Source organism: Oncorhynchus tshawytscha, unplaced genomic scaffold (assembly GCF_018296145.1).
Source record: "Oncorhynchus tshawytscha isolate Ot180627B unplaced genomic scaffold, Otsh_v2.0 Un_contig_2401_pilon_pilon, whole genome shotgun sequence".
NCBI lineage: Eukaryota > Metazoa > Chordata > Actinopteri > Salmoniformes > Salmonidae > Oncorhynchus > Oncorhynchus tshawytscha.
This window is the reverse complement of record NW_024609237.1, coordinates 1,300-23,374: the sequence shown is the minus strand read 5'-3', so window position 1 is coordinate 23,374 and position 22,075 is coordinate 1,300. Positions and strand designations below refer to the sequence as shown.

The 22,075-nt window shown below is 44.5% G+C and overlaps 2 protein-coding genes across 2 annotated transcripts in view; both read right to left on the bottom strand.

Annotated features, from left to right (window-relative positions):
- Positions 1–3,263, bottom strand: part of LOC112262177 (formin-2-like) — a 91,520-nt gene extending 88,257 nt beyond the window's left edge. The window contains 1 exon segment of the mRNA XM_042314587.1: positions 3,077–3,263. Coding sequence (XP_042170521.1) covers positions 3,077–3,081 — 5 coding nt within the window. The 5' untranslated portion in view covers positions 3,082–3,263.
- Positions 3,264–10,477: 7,214 nt separating this feature from the next.
- Positions 10,478–14,288, bottom strand: LOC121844467 (muscarinic acetylcholine receptor M3-like). Its single transcript, XM_042314588.1, is given in 5 exon segments — positions 10,478–12,032; positions 12,035–13,059; positions 13,333–13,402; positions 13,715–13,865; positions 14,160–14,288. Coding segments are annotated over 5 exon segments (1,866 nt in total). The 5' UTR covers positions 14,276–14,288; the 3' UTR covers positions 10,478–11,528.
- Positions 14,289–22,075: the final 7,787 nt, after the last annotated feature.

Here is a 22,075-nt window from a genome sequence, read left to right as displayed (position 1 = left end):
AAGGGCTGTGTTTCGTGTAGGCTCACCCCGGCTTGGCATTTTTGATAACCATGTAAATCGCTCTCGGACAAAGTGATTTATTCGTCTATATTTACTCTCAGATTCAAAAATGATAATTAGCATCAAAGTAGACATCAGGCAAAACTACAAATCCCTGCAAGATCCTGCACATCCTCTCCAGCTGACACCTTTGCTAACAGGTATTGATCCTGCACATCCTCTCCAGCTGACACCTTTGCTAACAGGTATTGATCCTGCACATCCTCTCCAGCTGACACCTTTGCTAACAGGTATTGATCCTGCACATCCTCTCCAGCTGACACCTTTGCTAACAGGTATTGATCCTGCACATCCTCTCCAGCTGACACCTTTGCTAACAGGTATTGTGTCAATGTAAAACTTGCACAAGACCTTTCACAGAATTGAATTTAAAAGGAATGTAGCCAATTTATTCATTAGCTCATGTAACAGATGGTAAGAATCTATGGATTAACTCTTGGCTTGAGTTGGCAGTCTCCTCCAGATCATTGTGGAATGTGCAATACAGGCAAATATATTTATTTTAAAAAGTCACCTTGCCAGAGAGAGATGTAGTCATTAAAATGTCACGCCAGGGTAAGCCTACACGAAACACAGCCCTTATTTTAAGTGTTGCTAAAATCCCCTATGGGGGAAAAAGGAACAGTTGAGAAAACAATTGGAACCATTCCCCTGTTTGACCGCCAGGTGTTATGGCTAATTATGAGGCACACTGTGATACTCCATCACAGCTTTAACGGAAATATCTGATGCACAAAAATGCTCAGCTGGCCCTTTAAGGGCGGGCGGTTACCGTGGTAACGCGATGTCAGTCACGTTTGTGCGACTGTGATTGAGTCTGACGTTTTAGCTTATTGCCTGCTGAAAGGTGAATTAGTCTCGCAGTGTTTGGTGGAAAGCAGACTGCCTCTATTGCGTTTATTTTTAATTATTATCCTAAAACAATATTTCTGCCGTTTTTGTTTAATCGCACAAAGTCAAACATCTACAAATCCTACAGCCTATCCCATCTTGCGTTGCAACACGGCCTGGCTGGAGCTGTGGGCACGTATAGAGCTGAGCACAGGCATGACATTTAATTATTTATTTTTTTACTTGAAACAGAAGTCTGCCTGAAGTGAGCCTTTAACCTTGTTTCTTGGTTATTTACATCGTTTTATTCATTGTAAATAATAATTTGTTCTTAACTGACTTGCCTGGTTAAATAAAAACTGCTAGGGAAGAGAAGACGCGGCTTCTAGTCAGAAAACAGGAGGACATTCTACACTGGAGTTGCTTACCAAGACGACATTTACTGAGTGGCCTAGTTACAGTCACACTTTTGACTTAAATCGGCTTGAAAATCTATGGCAAGACCTGAAAATGGCTGTCCTAGTAAAGATCAAAAACCAACTCGACAGAGGTTAAAGATTTTTTAAGAATAAATGGGCAAATATTGTACAATTCAGGTGTGCAAAACTCACAGCTGTAATCGCTGCAAAAGGTGATTCTAACATGTATTGACTCAGGAGGTTGAATACTGATGTAATCAAGTTAATATATATTTTTTACAAATGATCGTTGACCCCCCCCAAGAAATGACAAATACATTTGAATCCGACCCTGTAACAAAAGGGTGGGTGTGAACAGAAGTCAAAGGGTGTGAAGACTTTCTGAAGGCCCTGTTTATCTACACACACTACATGTCCAACAGTATGTGGACACCTGCTCCTCAAACATCTCATTCCAGAATCACAGGCATATGGAGTTGGTCCCCCCCCCTTTACAGACAACAGCCTCCACTCTTCTGGGAAGGTTTTCCCACTAGATGTTGAAACAATTCTGGGGGACTTGCTTCCATTCAGCCACCAGAGCATTATCAGGGGTTAAGGTCAGGGCTGCAGGCCAGGCAAGTTCTTCCACACCGGTCTTGTCAAACCATTTCTGATTGGACATCGCTTTGTGCACGGGGCATTGTCATGCTGAAACAGGAAAGGGCCTTCCCCAAACTGTTGCCACAAAGTTGGAAGCACAGAATCGTCTAGAGTGTCATTGTATGCTGTAGCGGTAAGATTTCCCTTCACTGGAACTAAGGGGCCTGAACCATGAAAAACAGTTCCAGACCATTATTCCTCCTCCACCAAACTTAAGTTGGCACAGGGCAGGTCCTTACCGTTCTTAGGAGGTACCAACAAATGGCTCCAGAAAAATTAGATTAGTCCCAGTAAGCAAATTGACGTTTAAATACGTATTTTCCAGACGTTGACGTTATGTTCAATTTAGGTTTATGAATGAAAGGTATTTCAAGTATTTTTAAAATACACATTTTCCAGGAAGTTGAAAAGGCGTCTTTTCCAAACACCAAAAGGACAGATTTCCACCGGTCTAGATACAAATCTGTCGTTCTGCCCCTGAACAAGTCAGTTAACCTGCTGACCCCCGGTAGGCCGTCATTGAAAATAAGAATCTGTTCTTAACTGACTTTCCTAGTTATATAAAAAGGTAAACAAATAAGTGGTTGTGTGTCATTCGGGAGCAGGATAACTCACTGTATTCATCATAACATGTTGCATTTCAACACTCCCCCGACGACAACATTATGTTTATGACTATATTCTAAAACGGTGCGATAACGTTCAACCCGATCAGCTCCGACGCCCGTCCCCAAGGGAAATGCGCCCCGGGCAGAAGTTGTATCATCAATAGTAACAAACAAAACGAACCTTTCCTGAAACTTACATTTAAAAATGGACTGAATGCCATGTTCAGATTACCAATAACCGTTATAACAGGCTAGAAAGTTCCAGTTAAGGCTAATATATCACGAAATGACAGCAACTCCATAGTGGAGGTGTAGAATTTAGATGCTGTTTCCTAATTGCAACTAATATCGCTCTGACACCTCAACCAGATTGCTGACAATTTGCCGCATGTTGTGTTGGTGTCAATCAATGTGAAGAACACGGGGAAAGTTATTGGTTTTACTGGACGTTTAACGAACATGTGCGGGGGGAAAAATACAAATAATACTTCCCTAGCAAATTCAGACGTTACTCACATCATGTTGCCTCCGTGAAGTTAACGTTCACCGCCAGCATGCAGCCACCACATAGTCCTTTGGAAAGACGCGCCCATTCAATCAGCCATTTCATTTCTTACAGGTGTGAATTCCTTGAGCGACGTTTTGATTTTCCTGTGATCACAGTCAAATCCGGTCATAACTTTGGCATTCGACAGTTTTAAATTTAAAAAAGACTAGAAACAGAAGTAAACTTACTACTATAATTAACTGCTAAACCTAGAAACATATAACGTTATACAGTCATCTATAACAAATACAACAGTGACGCCTAGTGGTTGATTTTGAGAAAACACCTAAGCCTAATGTCCTGGGGAGCATCATTTTTGGTTTATCGAGCTAACGTTATATCGTGTTCCTATGTCAAACATAAACAATCAAAAGATATAAACATAATGATGGTAATGGTTTAATAAGAAAATGAACAGGAGACTCCCTTACCCTCCATTATAAAAAGCTGGTCTATACTTTATACCTACTAGTACTTACCGAATATACACTGACAAAACATTAAGAACACCTGATCTTTCCATGACATAGACTGACCAGGTGAATCCAGGTGAAAGCTATGCTCCCACTTCAATTAGTGTAGATGAAGGGGAGGAGACAGGTGGTTAAAGAAGGATTTTTAAGCCTTGAGACAGTTGATACATGGATTGTGTATGTGTGCCTTTCAGAGGGTGAACGGTCAAGACTAAATATTTAAGTGCTTTTTGAACAGTAGGTGCCAGGCGCACCGGTTTGTGTCAAGAACTGCAACGCTGCTGGGTTTTTCCACACTCAACAGTTTCCTGTGTGTATCAAGAACGGTCCACCACCCAAAGGACATCCAGCCAACTTGACACAACTGTGGGAAGCATTGGAGTCAACATGGGCCAGCATCCCTGTGGAACGCGTTCAACACCTTGTAGAGTCAACATGGACCAGCATCCCTGTGGAACGCTTTCAACACCTTGTAGAGTCAACATGGACCAGCATCCCTGTGGAACGCTTTCAACACCTTGTAGAGTCAACATGGGCCAGCATCCCTGTGGAACGCTTTCAACACCTTGTAGAGTCCATGACCCGACAAATCGAGGCTGTTCTGAAGGAAGGTGTTCCTAATGTTTGGTGCGTGTGTCTAACAGGGTTATATTGATGATTCCCCTTGCCACTTTATTGTTAAGCCAATGGGTTTTTGGTTTGAGTTTGTCTTGCCTTCACCTACTCAACATGGCATCTTATTGGCTGGTTTGCGTAGCTTGCTTATGAGGGGGGATGTTCCAGTTAGAATCGTCCCAGTGAACAAGCACCAAACCAGCGGTAAGTTGTTGGTTGCAAAGCACTGCATGTCAAAAGTGATTTTTATACTCCCAAGTGATGATTTAAATGTACAATTTATATACATTTGTTTGTAAATGTTATTCGAACATCACACATAAGATGCAGCGGTTTTTGGTGCATAGTTGTTAAGCATTTAGTTGTAGAGAATTCCAGCTAAGACTAGCTAGCAACTTAGTGTGTCTGGTGGGGGGGTTCGTACAGTATATGTTGTACAGTGCGTGAGTGCAGAGTTGGATGGTGAGCCGTGCATTGCATGACGTGCAATTTTGTGCTGTTCCTATCAGAATAAATCTACATGACTGGTGCTACCGCGTGCGCGTGTCTGTGTGCGTGTGTGTGTGTGTGTGTGTGTGTAACAACAATCTGTGACCGGACACTGAAACACAGTAAGAAATTTTATTTCTTTATAAAATGAAATGTTTATCAAATTTAAATAAAAAATCCTTCAAATGATTTATCATTAAAATGAGTGTTCTTCAGAAGTGCTTTACCTGGGAACAAAACAAATACAAACTCATCATATTCTCATAGCTGAACACCTCCGTTTGTGTCCATCAAGGTGGAAGTAACTAACAAACATCTCTTATAAAATATGACAAGCATAAGATTATATGGCTCAGTAACATAAGTCAATCATATCATTATAAAACATTTAAATAACACAAAATGTGGATTTATAAAACACTTAGAAAATGACTTATCCTTCTATTGATCTGATCACATATGTGGAACCAAACATCTAAATGAATCTGTCCATAATTCCAAACATGGTGTGATAAAACCAAACATCTTGTATAATTCTTGTGTCAAAAAGGTCTATTTGAAAACTAGAACACTCCTTAAAACGTCTTGGGAAAAAAAAAATCCAACATTGTGTGTCCTGGTCAACTCATTGTGTATCCTGGTCAACTCATTGTGTATCCTGGTCAACTCATTGTGTGTCCTGGTCAACTCATTGTGTATCCTGGTCAACTCATTGTGTGTCCTGGTCAACTCATTGTGTGTCCTGGTCAACTCATTGTGTATCCTGGTCAACTCATTGTGTATCCTGGTCAACTCATTGTGTATCCTGGTCAACTCATTGTGTCCTGGTCATTGTGTGTCCTGGTCAACTCATTGTGTGTCCTGGTCAACTCATTGTGTATCCTGGTCAACTCATTGTGTGTCCTGGTCAACTCATTGTGTGTCCTGGTCAACTCATTGTGTGTCCTGGTCAACTCATTGTCCTGGTCAACTCATTGTGTATCCTGGTCAACTCATTGTGTGTCCTGGTCAACTCATTGTGTATCCTGGTCAACTCATTGTGTATCCTGGTCAACTCATTGTGTGTCCTGGTCAACTCATTGTGTGTCCTGGTCAACTCATTGTGTATCCTGGTCAACTCATTGTGTGTCCTGGTCAACTCATTGTGTGTCCTGGTCAACTCATTGTGTGTCCTGGTCAACTCATTGTGTGTCCTGGTCAACTCATTGTGTATCCTGGTCAACTCATTGTGTATCCTGGTCAACTCATTGTGTGTCCTGGTCAACTCATTGTGTGTCCTGGTCAACTCATTGTGTGTCCTGGTCAACTCATTGTGTATCCTGGTCAACTCATTGTGTATCCTGGTCAACTCATTGTGTGTCCTGGTCAACTCATTGTGTGTCCTGGTCAACTCATTGTGTGTCCTGGTCAACTCATTGTGTGTCCTGGTCAACTCATTGTGTATCCTGGTCAACTCATTGTGTGTCCTGGTCAACTCATTGTTGTCATTGTGTCCTGGTCAACTCATTGTGTATCCTGGTCAACTCATTGTGTATCCTGGTCAACTCATTGTGTGTCCTGGTCAACTCATTGTGTATCCTGGTCAACTCATTGTGTATCCTGGTCAACTCATTGTGTGTCCTGGTCAACTCATTGTGTATCCTGGTCAACTCATTGTGTGTCCTGGTCAACTCATTGTGTATCCTGGTCAACTCATTGTGTATCCTGGTCAACTCATTGTGTGTCCTGGTCAACTCATTGTGTATCCTGGTCAACTCATTGTGTGTCCTGGTCAACTCATTGTGTGTCCTGGTCAACTCATTGTGTATCCTGGTCAACTCATTGTGTGTCCTGGTCAACTCATTGTGTGTCCTGGTCAACTCATTGTGTGTCCTGGTCAACTCATTGTGTGTCCTGGTCAACTCATTGTGTGTCCTGGTCAACTCATTGTGTGTCCTGGTCAACTCATTGTGTATCCTGGTCAACTCATTGTGTATCCTGGTCAACTCATTGTGTATCCTGGTCAACTCATTGTGTGTCCTGGTCAACTCATTGTGTGTCCTGGTCAACTCATTGTGTGTCCTGGTCAACTCATTGTGTATCCTGGTCAACTCATTGTGTATCCTGGTCAACTCATCGTGTGTCCTCATTGTGTGTCCTGGTCAACTCATTGTGTGTCCTGGTCAACTCATTGTGTGTCCTGGTCAACTCATTGTGTATTCTGGTCAACTCATTGTGTATCCTGGTCAACTCATTGTGTATCCTGGTCAACTCATCGTGTGTCCTGGTCAACTCATTGTGTACCCTGGTCAACTCATCGTGTATCCTGGTCAACTCATTGTGTATCCTGGTCAACTCATTGTGTATCCTGGTCAACTCATCGTGTGTCCTCATTGTGTGTCCTGGTCAACTCATCGTGTGTCCTGGTCAACTCATTGTGTATCCTGGTCAACTCATTGTGTATCCTGGTCAACTCATCGTGTGTCCTCATTGTGTGTCCTGGTCAACTCATCGTGTGTCCTGGTCAACTCATTGTGTGTCCTGGTCAACTCATCGTGTGTCCTCATTGTGTGTCCTGGTCAACTCATTGTGTGTCCTGGTCAACTCATTGTGTATCCTGGTCAACTCATCGTGTGTCCTCATTGTGTGTCCTGGTCAACTCATCGTGTGTCCTGGTCAACTCATTGTGTGTCCTGGTCAACTCATTGTGTGTCATGGTCAACTCATCGTGTGTCCTGGTCAACTAGTGAAATCCATGAAGGTCATCATGTCAACAAAACTGTCCTCCCGAAACACCCGGCACCACATCAGCGAAGAGACAAAAAACTGCACCATGTTATTAAGTGGTTGCCTGGATACCGGTCTGTTGGTTGCCCGGATACCGGTCTGTACGAGTCTTATCATTCCACTCCTTCACACTCTGTGTCATGCCAGATATAGAGACGCGGAGTACAGGGTGTGGAATGATAGCACCAAACAGGTCTGGATTTCAAGCTAATTTAAGGACGACATCAGTTACTCCTAAAATAATACGGTACCACTTCAAGTACAATACCCAGCCGATACACAGATAGACATCTGGACACGCTGTTTGAGCCAACCAACCGTTCAGTACTACGTCATACTACATTTATACCACTAGGTGGTGCTGTTGGATAACTGACATTCTCCACCTGGAAACAGTCGGAAGGAAAAACACCTCAGTGCTCGACTTGGACTGAAATAGGTGCCTGAAATATTCATTTTGAGGGCTGGTACTGTTTGTGGAAATCTGAAATACTTTTGAGCTAATATTCTATAAGAGGAACTCAAGCATAATAACATTTGAGTTGCAGATCCTCAGTGAGCTCCTTCCTACCAAAGACAACCACAGACAACACATCTCACCTCAGATCCACTTGTTTCATAGCTAGTACCCATTATAGTTATAGACACATTATCCTATTCATGGTATATGACTTGTATGGAAAAACTCATCAGAAAGACCTGTGGATATCCATGTTTTTTGTCAATATGTCTCAATGGTAAAACATATTTAATTACTTACATTTTACTTTATTGCAAATGATCTTGTCCCTCGTCGTTTACACGTGAACATCTTGGGCTGGGGTCACATTATTTTATAGAAAAGATATAACAAGCATTTTATATAAACATAGAACTGCATCATACTCTACATAAACATCAATTTAAAGAATCCACACAGTCACAATGTAAATATCACCTCATAATCACACAGTTATTTTAGATCATATAAGCAGCTTGTACACCAGCCCTGTGCTTTACAACAAGAGATGCAAAATTACAGCACCTTTCCCCAGAATGCCCAGGTTTTACACAAATCCCAATTGGAGGATTCCAGCATTCCTTCCTGTTTCCAGGACTCTTCCTACCAGGATTTGTTTTTTTGGAGGGAAAAAACCTGAGAATTCTAAGAAAGTTTCCTGTGTTTTTGCAACCCCTTTTTCAAACAACACTGTCTCACTTTGAGCAACGATTACAACCACCACAATGGTCCCCGACACGTTGTTCAAATCATCACCGGTGACCACACAGAATATTAGCCAAACACATTAAATAACATGGGATGAAAAAGGTTACTGGCTCAGGAAGTAGTTCACTACTCACCAGAACTCACTGGGTGGAATCAAAGAGTAGAGTAGCACACCACTCACAGACACTTGGAAAGTACTGCAGATTTACATGAAAGTACTGCAGATTTACATGAAAGTACTGCAGCTTAACAAAGTACTGCAGTTTTACATGAAAGTACTGCAGCTTAACAAAGTACTGCATCTTTATATGGAAGTATTGCACCTTTACAAAGTACTGCACCTTTACAAAGTACTGCAACTTTACAAAGTACTGCAGCTTTACAAAGTACTGCAACTTTACAAAGTACTGCACCTTTACAAAGTACTGCAACTTTACAAAGTACTGCACCTTTACAAAGTACTGCAACTTTACAAAGTACTGCAGCTTTACAAAGTACTGCAACTTTACAAAGTACTGCAACTTTACAAAGTACTGCAACTTTACAAAAGTCTGTACTGCACCTTTACAAGTACTGCAACTGTTCTGTACTGCAACTTTAAAAGTACTGCAACCGTGTTCTGTCTGATTGAAAGTACTGCAACCGTGTTCTGTCTGATTGACAAAGTCTGTAACCGTGTTCTGTAGTACTGCAACTTTACAAAGTCTGTACTGTTCACTGATTGATGAAGGTCTGTAACCGTGTTCTGTAGGTTACAAAAGGCTGTAACCGTGTTCTGTGATTGATGAAGGTCTGTAACCGTGTTCTGTAGGATTGTTCTGTCTGATTGATGAAGGTCTGTAACCGTGTTCTGTAGGATTGATGATGTTCTGTCTGATTGTTGAAGGTCTGTAACCGTGTTCTGTAGGATGTTGAAGGTCTGTAACCGTGTTCTGTCTGATTGATGAAGGTCTGTAACCGTGTTCTGTCTGATTGATGAAGGTCTGTAACCGTGTTCTGTCTGATTGATGAAGGTCTGTAACCGTGTTCTGTCTGATTGATGAAGGTCTGTAACCGTGTTCTGTAGGATTGTTGAAGGTCTGTAACCGTGTTCTGTAGGATTGTTGAAGGTCTGTAACTGTGTTCTGTAGGATTGTTGAAGGTCTGTAACCGTGTTCTGTAGGATTGTTGAAGGTCTGTAACCGTGTTCTGTCTGATTGATGAAGGTCTGTAACTGTGTTCTGTAGGATTGTTGAAGGTCTGTAACCGTGTTCTGTGTGATTGATGAAGGTCTGTAACTGTGTTCTGTAGGATTGATGAATGTCTGTAACTGTGTTCTGTAGGATTGTTGAAGGTCTGTAACCGTGTTCTGTAGGATTGTTGAAGGTCTGTAACCGTGTTCTGTAGGATTGTTGAAGGTCTGTAACCGTGTTCTGTAGGATTGTTGAAGGTCTGTAACCGTGTTCTGTAGGATTGTTGAAGGTTCTGTAACCGTGTTCTGTGTTCTGTAGGATTGTTGAAGGTCTGTAACCGTGTTCTGTAGGATTGTTGAAGGTCTGTAACCGTGTTCTGTAGGATTGTTGAAGGTCTGTAACCGTGTTCTGTAGGATTGTTGAAGGTCTGTAACCGTGTTCTGTAGGATTGTTGAAGGTCTGTAACCGTGTTCTGTAGGATTGTTGAAGGTCTGTAACCGTGTTCTGTAGGATTGTTGAAGGTCTGTAACCGTGTTCTGTAGGATTGTTGAAGTTCTGTAACTGTGTTCTGTAGGATTGTTGAAGGTCTGTAACCGTGTTCTGTCTGATTGATGAAGGTCTGTAACCGTGTTCTGTAGGATTGTTGAAGGTCTGTAACCGTGTTCTGTAGGATTGTTGAAGGTCTGTAACCGTGTTCTGTAGGATTGTTGAAGGTCTGTAACCGTGTTCTGTAGGATTGTTGAAGGTCTGTAACCGTGTTCTGTCTGATTGTTGAAGGTCTGTAACCGTGTTCTGTAGGATTGTTGAAGGTCTGTAACCGTGTTCTGTCTGATTGATGAAGGTCTGTAACCGTGTTCTGTAGGATTGATGAAGGTCTGTAACCGTGTTCTGTAGGATTGTTGAAGGTCTGTAACCGTGTTCTGTCTGATTGATGAAGGTCTGTAACCGTGTTCTGTAGGATTGTTGAAGGTCTGTAACCGTGTTCTGTAGGAATGATGAAGGTCTGTAACCGTGTTCTGTCTGATTGATGAAGGTCTGTAACCGTGTTCTGTGTGATTGATGAAGGTCTGTAACCGTGTTCTGTGTGATTGTTGAAGGTCTGTAACTGTATAGCAACAGTTCAGTTAAAACCAGGCTTGGAAACACCAACAGATATTGTCATACGTTTGACAGCCCTTTTATATGTCCCAAATATTCCATTGGGTTGGAGGCCCGAAACATCAAATCAAATCTAATCAAATCTCCCCTTCCCTCCGTGTATAAATATCCCTGGTCATCTGTGTGGCCTAATCACATGCAACATATATGATCTGAAACATAGAACGACAAAGCTGAAAAACATTATTCTAAATATAAACCACCATATAAACCACCAGTGTCCTGTGTTTTTTTTAGACAGTTTTTAATGATTTTACTATGTTGAATATGTCTTTGTTGTCAATGTTTTGGCGCCAAACTGGTGTCAGTTGTGGGGGAAAAAGTAAATAGTTGAAAGAGATGCAGAGTTAATTGAAAATAATAGTGTATTTTATTTGTCGTGTTACTATTTTTCTTTGTATTATTATGTGATCTCTTCATCGTTGAGAAAGGCTCGTAAGTACAGTCCATCTCCCTGGCCAACTGTCCTGTTAATATAAACCATCCCAGAGAGGCCCGACAGAGCCCTATACAGCTGACCCAGGGCCCCAGTAGATTACACCTACAAGGGCTCCTTCTTGCGGAAGGCGACCGTCTGCCTCTGCTGGAACTGAGGCTTGTTGCGTTTGTTGATGTCCTGCCAGCGGCAGAGCAGAATCATCTTGAAGGTGTTCCTGAAGGTGAGGTTGCACATGGCGTAACACATGGGGTTGATGGTGCTGTTGACGTAACACAGCCAATAGCCCAGAGCCCACAGAGCCTCAGGGATGCAGCCAGTACAGAAGGTGTTGACCAACACCATGATGTTATAGGGAGTCCAGGTTATGATGAAAGCCAACAGGATGGCACTGAGAGTCTGGGCGGCCTTCTTCTCTTTCTTCTCCTTGACTACACTCTGCTTCTTACGCTTGGTGATCTGGGTCTTGGCTTTGGAGGCGAAGCGCTTGGCCATGGCTGCATCCTTCAAGGAGATGGGGGCCGAGGAGGGGGACTTTGAGGTGGACGACACATCCCCTGTTTGGTGGCTCTTGGTGGAGGTCTGGATGGAAGACGAGGAAGTGACGGGGTTTTAGAGAAGGAGCGTTGGTGGTAGCTGTTGTCTTCCTTGTCTTTCTCCCTTCTGGTATTAGAGGATGTCTTCTTGTCCTTATTATCGCCCACTTGTGGCCGGAAAGGGTCCTTCGTAGCATCCTGGTCTTCAGGAGATGTCAGCTGGGGGTCATTATTAGGGTTGTTACCAGGGGTGGAGTTTATCCCCGGCAGGTTGACCACAATGGAATAGATAGCTCGGCTTGACTCTTTCGCCCCCTCCTCGTCCTCAGAGTCTGATTGGTCCATGGAGGCCCCGCCCCCATCGTTGTTGTTCCAGCTATCGGAGCTGCTGTGTTCCGGCTCTCCTCCCACTGTGACTGTCTTCTTCTTGGACCACCTACTCAGCGGCCAGAACCGGAAGCGCCCTCTGGTCTTCTGGGCTCCAGAGTCTTTCTGAGCGGCCTGGTTAAGCTCGTAACTGCTGCAGCTCCTGGAGCTTCCTGTTTTGGGCACCATGGGAGCCTCCTCTTCCTGGGCCTCCTCCTTCTTCTCCTCCTCATCCTTCTGGCTACCCCCCTGGCCCGCCTTGTTCCCTGCCCCCGACCCCCTCAACCCCGCCAGGTCCTTCTGCCTGTTCTCTGTCTCTCTGTAGATCCTCCAGTAGAGAACCGTCATGATGGTGACCGGCAGGTAGAAGGCAGCGATGGCCGTGCAGAATGTGATAATAGGCTCTGAGAGAAACTGGATAAAGCATTCTCCACGAGGCACAGTGCGCTCCCCTACGATATACTGCCAGAAGAGTATAGCCGGGGCCCACAGGACGAAGGACACGGACCAGGCCATGCTGATCATAGTCAGAGCTCTCTTGGTGGTCCTCTTGGCTCGGTAAGTCAGAGGTCGAGTTATGGAGAAGTAGCGGTCGAAGCTAATCACCAGCAGGTTCATGACGGAGGCGTTGCTCGCCACGTAGTCGATAGCCAACCACAGGTCGCACGCCCAGTTCCCTAAAGCCCATTGGTCCATGATAATGTAGGTAGTGTACAGGTTCATGGAAAGAGTACCTAGAATTAGAACACTGTATTTTAGTTTCACTCTGATATTACAGTAATTGACTATATATACTACTCATGATATTACAGGAATTGACTATATATACTACTCATGATATTACAGTAATTGACTATAAATATTACACATTTGATATTACAGTAACTGACTAATACATATCAGACATTTGTGAGACACTGTAGGAAATCATAGTACAATACATGATCAATATCAGCTGAGATACATTACATCATCTATACACGTCTGAAAACAGTAAGTTAAAATACCGATGATGAGGTCAGCGAAGGCCAGACTGAGGAGATAGTAGTTATTCACCGTCTTCAGCTGCTTGTTCACCTGGAAGAGAGAAGAGAAACGATTCATTATGATTAAAGTGTGACTCCACAGTAAAACATCAATTAACAAGACGTGTGATGTCGATCGCTGTTAAAAAAACAATGTTGTGGACCATTTCAGTAAGAGTTTTGAGGCACGGACGCCCCCTTGCAATAATTACGGCCTGCGATACACGTGCCATCAAGCTACCTCGCGCTACAGAGACCGGAGATAGAATGGCCCACAGGGCGTGAGCCTGGCTCGGGCAAGCCTTCTTAAACAGTTACAGGAAGTCATAATACGATGTAACGTTAGTCTCGGACTACAATCTACCTTGAAGGAGATGAGCACCAGGATGTTTCCTACGATGGTGACCAGAGACAGAGACCCGGTGAGGAACACGATCAGGATGACCTGCCAGATGGTGTGACCTCCCAGAGGGTCATAGGTCACCGTGGGGTCAAGGAGGGAGGCGTTGGACAGGCTGGTCGAAGAAGAACAAGATGATTACATTGTAACACTGAAACTGAAATGTATTTCCTTCATCCAAACCCTCCCGAGACAAACAGACGGAGAGGTTGTAGGAATGGCTCAGTCACAGTGCAACACCCCTAGAGCAGTTTAGAGGTTATGTCCCTTGCTCAAGGGCACAACAGGCAGGATATGGTATCTAGGGTAATGAATTCCAGAAAACCCAATCCAGTTTCCGGCTCACTCTCTGCAAATTCCCTTCAGAGAGTTAACTCTGGGATTCGGTTTCTAACCCTCTAACCTATACCTGGTCAGGTTGGTGAGGTCCCTGGTAATGGAGTCATTGTCCAGCACAAGGCCCAGGCCCAGGATGGCGTTGTCGGCGTAGACCCTCAACCCCGGGGAGCTGTTGTTCAGGTACATACTGGGGTCTACAGAGGGGGGAAGAGCTGGACGAGTTCAGGTTCAAGGTCATAGCGCTGCCGTCCTGAGGGCATATTCTGGAGACACCTGGGAGAGAAAAGACCATTTGTTTTATATATACTCTGAGTGTACAAAACATTAAAGAACACCTGCTCTTTCCATATGGCATAGACTGATCAGGTGAATTCGGGTGAAAGATATGTTCCCTTATTGATGTCACTTATTAAAATATATCACTAGCCACTTTAAACAATGCTACCTAATATAATGTTTACATACCCTACATTATTCATCTCATATGTATACGTATATACTGTACTCTATATCATCTACTGCATCCTTATGTAATTACATGTATCACTAGCCACTTTAACTATGCCACTTTGTTTACATACTTATCTCATATGTATATACTGTACTCGATACCATCTACTGTATCTTGCCTATGCTGCTCTGTACCATCACTCATTCATATATCTCTATGTACATATTCTTATCCCCTTACACTGTGCATAAGACAGTAGTTTTGGAATTGTTAGTTAGATTACTTGTTGGTTATTACTGCATTGTCGGAACTAGAAGCACAAGCATTTCGCTACACTCGCATTAACATCTGCTAACCATGTGTATGTGACAAATAAATTTGATTTGATTTGATTTATTTAAATCCACTTCAATCAGTGCAGATGAAGAGGAGGAGACGGGTTAAAGAAGGATTTTTAAGCATTGAGACAATTGATTTAAATTCCTTTGAACGGGATATGGTAGTAGGTGGAAGGCGCACCAGTTTGAGTGTGTCAAGAACTGCAAAACTACTGGGTTTTTCAATGCTCAACAGTTTCCTGTGTGTATCAAGAATGGTCCACCACCCAAAGGACATCCAGACAACTTGACACAACTGTGGGAAGCAATGGAGTTAACATGGGCCAGCATCCCGGCGGAATGCTTTCAACACCTTGTAGGGTTCATGCCCCGACGAATTTGGCTGTTCTGAGGGCAAAAGGGGATGCAACTCAATATTAGGAACATTTTACTAATGTTTTGTACACTCACTGTATATTATTGTGTATTGCATAGACGGTGTTCTTTAATGGAAGCCTCTCCAACATAATCCAGGTGGAGCCTGGCATTCCCCAGGGCAACTGTCTAGGCCCCTTTACTTTTTAAAATCTTTACTGATGACCTGCCACTGGCCTTAAGTAATGCCAGAGTGTCTATGTATGTGGATGACTTAATATTATACACGTCAGCGACCACAGAAATCACTGCAACACTTAACAAAGAGCTGCAGACAGTTTCATAATGGGTGGCAAAAAATGATATTGTCCTAATAAGATTGTCCTACATACTAAATCGCCGTCCATTTGACAAATCTGACCATAATTCTATGCTCCTTATTCCTGCTTACAAGCAAAAACTAAAGCAGGAAGTGCCAGTGACTCGCTTAAAACGGAAGTGGTCAGATGACGCGAATGCTACGCAAACCAACAGTTTTGCTAGCATAGACTAAAATATGTTCCGGGATTCATCCAATGGCATTGAGGAGTATATTACTTCAGTCAACGGCTTCATCAATAAGTGCATCAACAACATAATCCCCACAATGACCGTTTAATTACATACGCCAACCAGAAGCCATCGATTACAGGCAACATTCACACTGAGCTAAAGGCTTGAGCTGCTGCTTTCAAGGTGCGGGACTCCAACCCGGAAGCCTATGAGAAATTCCATTATGCCCTCCCATGAACCATCAAACAAGCAAAGCGCCAATACAGAACTAAGATTGAATCGTGTACACTGGCTCTGATGTGGATGTGGCTTAAAAACTATTACAGATTACAAAGGGAAGCACAGCCACGAGCTGCCCAGTGAACACGAGCCTACCAGACAAGCTAAACCACTTCTATGCTCGCTTGAGGCAAGCAACACTGAGGCATGCATGAGAGCACAAGCTGTTCCAGAATGACTGTGTGATCATGCTCTCCGTAGCTGACGTGAATAAGACCTTTAAACAGGTCAACATACACAAGGCTGCGGGGCAAGACGGATTACAGGGATGTGTGCTCCGAGCATGTGCTGACCAACTGGCAGGCATCTTCACTGACATTTTCAACATGTCCCTGATTGAGTCTGTGATACCAACATGTTTCAAGCAGACCATCCTAGTCCCTGTGCCGAAGAATACTAAGGCAACCTGCCTAAATGACTACAGGCCCGTAGCACTCAAGTCCGTAGCCATGAAGTGCATTGAAAGGCTGGTAATGGCTCACATCAACACCATTATCCCAGAAACCCTAGACCCACTCCAATTTGCATACCGCTCAAACAGATCCACAGATGATGCAATCTATCTATCTCACTCCACACTGCCCTTTCCCACCTGGACAAAAGGAACAGCTACGTGAGAATACTATTCATTGACTACAGCTCAGCGTTCAACACAATAGTGCCCTCAAAGCTCATCACTAAGCTAAGGATCCTGGGACTAAACACCTCCCTCTGCAACTGGATCCTGGACTTCCTGATGAGCCTCTCCCAGGTGGTGAGGGTAGACAACAACACATCTGCCACGCTGATCCTCAACACTGGAGCCCTCAGGGGTGCGTGCTCAGACCCCTCCTGTACTCCTTGTTCACCCACGACTGCATGGCCAGGCACGACTCCAACACCATTAAGTTTGCAGACGACACAACAGTGGTTGGCCTGATCTCCGACAACGACGAGGAGGTCAGCGACCTGGCCAGGTGGTGCCAGAATAACAACCTATCCCTGAACATAATCAAGACAACCTTTGCCTCATCGTGATCAAGACTAAAGAGATGATTGTGGACCACAGGAAAAGGAGGACAGAGCACATCCCCATTCTCATCGATGAGGCTGTAGTGGAGCAGGTTGAGAGCTTCAAGTTCCCTGGTATCCACATCATCAACAAACTAGAATGGTCCAAACACACCAAGACAGTCATGAAGAGTTAAATTAAATTAAAAGAGGTCATGACAAAACCTATTCCCCCTCAGGAGACTGAAAAGATTTGGCATGGGTCCTCAGATCCTCAAAAGGTTCTACAGCTGCAACATCGAGAGCATCCTGACTGGTTGCATCACTGCCTGGTACTGCAAGTCCTCGGCTTCCGACTGCAAGGCACTACAGAGGGTTGTGCATAAGGCCACTTACATCACTGTGTCTAAAGCTGCCTGTCATCTAGGACCTCTACACCAGGTGGTGTCAGAGGAAGGCCCTAAAAATTGTCAAAGACCCCAACCACCCCAGTCATAGACTGTTCTCTCTGCTACCGCATGGCAAATCTAGGACCAAAAGGCTTCTCAACAGCTTTTACCCGCAAGCCATAAGACTCCTGAACAGCCATAATAAAATGGCTACCCGGACTAGTTGCTGGTCTATCTGCATTGTATCTCACCTCCCGCCAACCCCTCTTTTACGCTGCTGCTACTCTGTTTCTCTGCTTCTCATCTAGTAGTCACTTTAACGATACCTACATGTACATAGTACCTCATTTAGCCCGACTAACCTGTGCCCCCGCACATTGACTCTGTACTGGCAGTCACAATATTGTCTCATCGCTGCAACTCGCCAACGGGCTCGGGAGAGGCGAAGGTCGAGTATATTGCCTCGCTACTGTTATTTTCACAGTTAAAAAAAAAAACAGAATACCTATTTACATAATACCTATTTACATAATACCTATTTACATAATACCTATTTACAGAATACCTATTTACATAATACCTATTTACATAATACCTATTTACAGAATACCTATTTACATAATACCTATTTACAGAATACCTATTTACAGAATACCTATTTACAGAATACCTATTTACATAATACCTATTTACATAATACCTATTTACATAATACCTATTTACAGAATACCTATTTACAGAATACCTATTTACATAATACCTATTTACAGAATACCTATTTACAGAATACCTATTTACAGAATACCTATTTACATAATACCTATTTACATAATACCTATTTACAGAATACCTATTTACAGAATACCTATTTACATAATACCTATTTACATAATACCTATTTACATAATACCTATTTACATAATACCTATTTACATAATACCTATTTTTTACTTAAAAATTGCTTAGGGGCTTGAAAGTAATCATTTCACCTTAAGACCTGTTGTATTCGGCGCTCGTTTGATTTGATTTGGTGCGGCTGGCTTCCGGGGTTAAGTGGACGGGTGTTAAAGAAACAGCGAGGCTTGGAGGGTTTCGGAGGACTCGACCTTCTGCTCTCCCAAGCCCGTTGGTGAGTTGCAGCGATGAGACAATATTGTGACTACCAATTGGATATCACGAATTTGGGGAGAAAAATAACATATTGAAACCACATGTTTGCCAGCGTTTCAGTTATTCCATTCCATTACAATGAGCTCAGCATCCTATACCTCCCCCACCAGCCTCCTCCAGTCTTTCCCCTTCAAGGGAAATTCTAAATAAATTCACATTCACTATTGAAGCCAAATCCTCATCCTTTACCCTTTGGCTAGAGATCATGTCCCGAGCAATTTTGGATCTTTTGACTGCCAGAACGTAATCTGAGCCATGAGAGACAGACCTAGCCAATATACCACTTCACCTCTAAGCTGCTGTAACCTCCATGTGTGACCACCAGAGGAGTTCTGCCCCGCGATGCACCATGGGTAGCGGGCGGCGAGGTTCACACCTGTCACCTACTTCATCCTTCAGCCACCAGGTTACTATTGGTCACATACACAGTAGAGATCAGCCAATCACAGTTTGAGAGGATAACTACCTCCCTGGTACCCTGCTCATAACCTTGCCCTGCCTCCCGCCCTCCCACAGTGGCTTCTGGGAAACCATCTGTTAAGCCATAGACGAGGCCCCAGAATCCCAGAGACAACCCCTTCGACTGGCTGCATATTCTGTCCCTGCTTTAAACCACTGAGGGATAGAGAGGGAGAGTGAACATGAGAGAGAAAGAGAGAGAGAGCGAACAAGAGAGAGAGAGAGAGAGAGAGAGAGAGAGAGAGAGAGAGAGAGAGAGAGAGAGAGAGAGAGAGAGAGAGAGAGAGAGAGAGAGAGAGAGAGAGAGAGAGAGAGAGAGAGAGAGAGAGAGAGAGAGAGAGAGAGAGACGAGAGAGAGAGAAGAGAGAAAGTGCAAGAGAGAAAAAGAGAGCAAATGGAGAGGGGAATAGAGAGAGAGAGAGAAATTGAGAAAGAGGGGGAAGAGAGAGAACACGAGAGAAAGACGGATCAAATAGATTTCATTAGTGCTGTTTGATATAAGAGGTTGGAAATGAATTTGATATCACTAAAGGGCCGTTCTAAACCAGCTGAAGGTTTTAGGAAAGAATGAAGGATGCGATTACAAAACACCAGAGTGCCTTCTATTCCTCTTCAGTTCCCCTCTCAAACAAACACAAACAAAAAGGATATTTCAGGCCTCTGAGTGACAACGCTCTGTGGGCACAACACAACAAGGCACAGCGTTGCCATGATCATGTAATTGATCTCAATCAGAGCTGACGGGAACTGTGACAGCTGGTGAGAGATACTCAGAGCTGTGTGATTACCTCAGAGGAGGCCAGTAGGATGGAACACCAATCTGTGGTGTGGATCACTACTCCCCACACAGAGGAGGCCAGTAGGATGGAACACCAATCTGTGGTGTAGATCACTACTCCCCACACAGAGGAGGCCAGTAGGATGGAACACCAATCTGTGGTGTAGATCACTACTCCCCACACAGAGGAGGCCAGTAGGATGGAACAAATCTGTGGTGTAGATCACCTCCCCACACAGAGGAGGCCAGTAGGATGGAACACCAATCTGTGGTGTGGATCACTACTCCCCACACAGATCACTCTGAGGGGTGGATCACTCCCCCACACAGAGGAGGCCAGTAGGATGGAACACCAATCTGTGGTGTGGATCACTACTCCCCACACAGAGGAGGCCAGTAGGATGGAACACCAATCTGGTGTGGATCACTACTCCCCACACAGAGGAGGCCAGTAGGATGGAACACCAATCTGTGGTGTGGATCACTCTCCCCACACAGAGGAGGCCAGTAGGATGGAACACCAATCTGTGGTGTAGATCACTACTCCCCACACAGAGGAGGCCAGTAGGATGGAACACCAATCTGTGGTGTAGATCACTACTCCCCACACAGAGGAGGCCAGTAGGATGGAACACCAATCTGTGAGATCACTACTCCCCACACAGAGGAGGCCAGTAGGATGGAACACCAATCTGTGGTGTAGATCACTACTCCCCACACAGAGGAGGCCAGTAGGATGGAACACCAATCTGTGGTGTAGATCACTACTCCCCACACAGAGGAGGCCAGTAGGATGGAACACCAATCTGTGGTGTAGATCACTACTCCCCACACAGAGGAGGCCAGTAGGATGGAACACCAATCTGTGGTGTAGATCACTACCCCCACACAGAGGAGGCCAGTAGGATGGAACACCAATCTGTGGTGTAGATCACTACTCCCCACACAGAGGAGGCCAGTAGGATGGAACACCAATCTGTGGTGTGGATCACTACTCCCCACACAGAGGAGGCCAGTAGGATGGAACACCAATCTGTGGTGTGGATCACTACTCCCCACACAGAGGAGGCCAGTAGGATGGAACACCAATCTGTGGTGTGGATCACTACTCCCCACACAGAGGAGGCCAGTAGGATGGAACACCAATCTGTGGTGTGGATCACTACTCCCCACACAGAGGAGGCCAGTAGGATGGAACACCAATCTGTGGTGTAGATCACTACTCCCCACACAGAGGAGGCCAGTAGGATGGAACACCAATCTGTGGTGTAGATCACTACTCCCCACACAGAGGAGGCCAGTAGGATGGAACACCAATCTGTGGTGTGGATCACTACTCAGCGTCCAGGCTACCACATCATAGCACAGCGTCCAGGTTACCACATCAGAGGAGGCCAGGCTACCATAGGATGGAACATCCAATCTGTGGTGTAGAGGTTACCACATCATAGCACAGCACTCCAGGTTGGAACACATCATAGCACAGCGTCCCCCAGGCTAGGCTACCACATCATCAGGCTAGCCCCATCAGCGTCCAGGTTACCACATCATAGCACAGCATCCAGGTTACCAGCACAGCGTCCAGACTACCACATCATAGCACAGCGTCCAGGCTACCACATCATAGCACAGCGTCCAGGTTACCACATCATAGCACAGCGTCATCAGGCACAGCGTCACACCACATCATAGCTCAGCGTCCAGGCTACCACATCATAGCACAGCGTCCAGGCTACCACATCATAGCTCAGCGTCCAGGCTACCACATCATAGCTCAGCGTCCAGGTTACCAAATCATAGCACAGCGTCCAGGTTACCACATCATAGCTCAGCGTCCAGGCTACCACATCATAGCACAGCGTCCAGGTTACCACATCATAGCACAGCGTCCAGGCTACCACATCATAGCACAGCGTCCAGGTTACCACATCATAGCTCAGCGTCCAGGCTACCACATCATAGCACAGCGTCCAGGTTACCACATCATAGCACAGCGTCCAGGCTACCACATCATAGCACAGCGTCCAGGTTACCACATCATAGCACAGCGTCCAGGCTACCACATCATAGCACAGCGTCCAGGTTACCACATCATAGCTCAGCGTCCAGGCTACCACATCATAGCACAGCGTCCAGGTTACCACATCATAGCACAGCGTCCAGGTTACCACATCATAGCAGAGGGCAGAATATGAAGACATGAGGGAGAAGGATTTAACAGAAGGG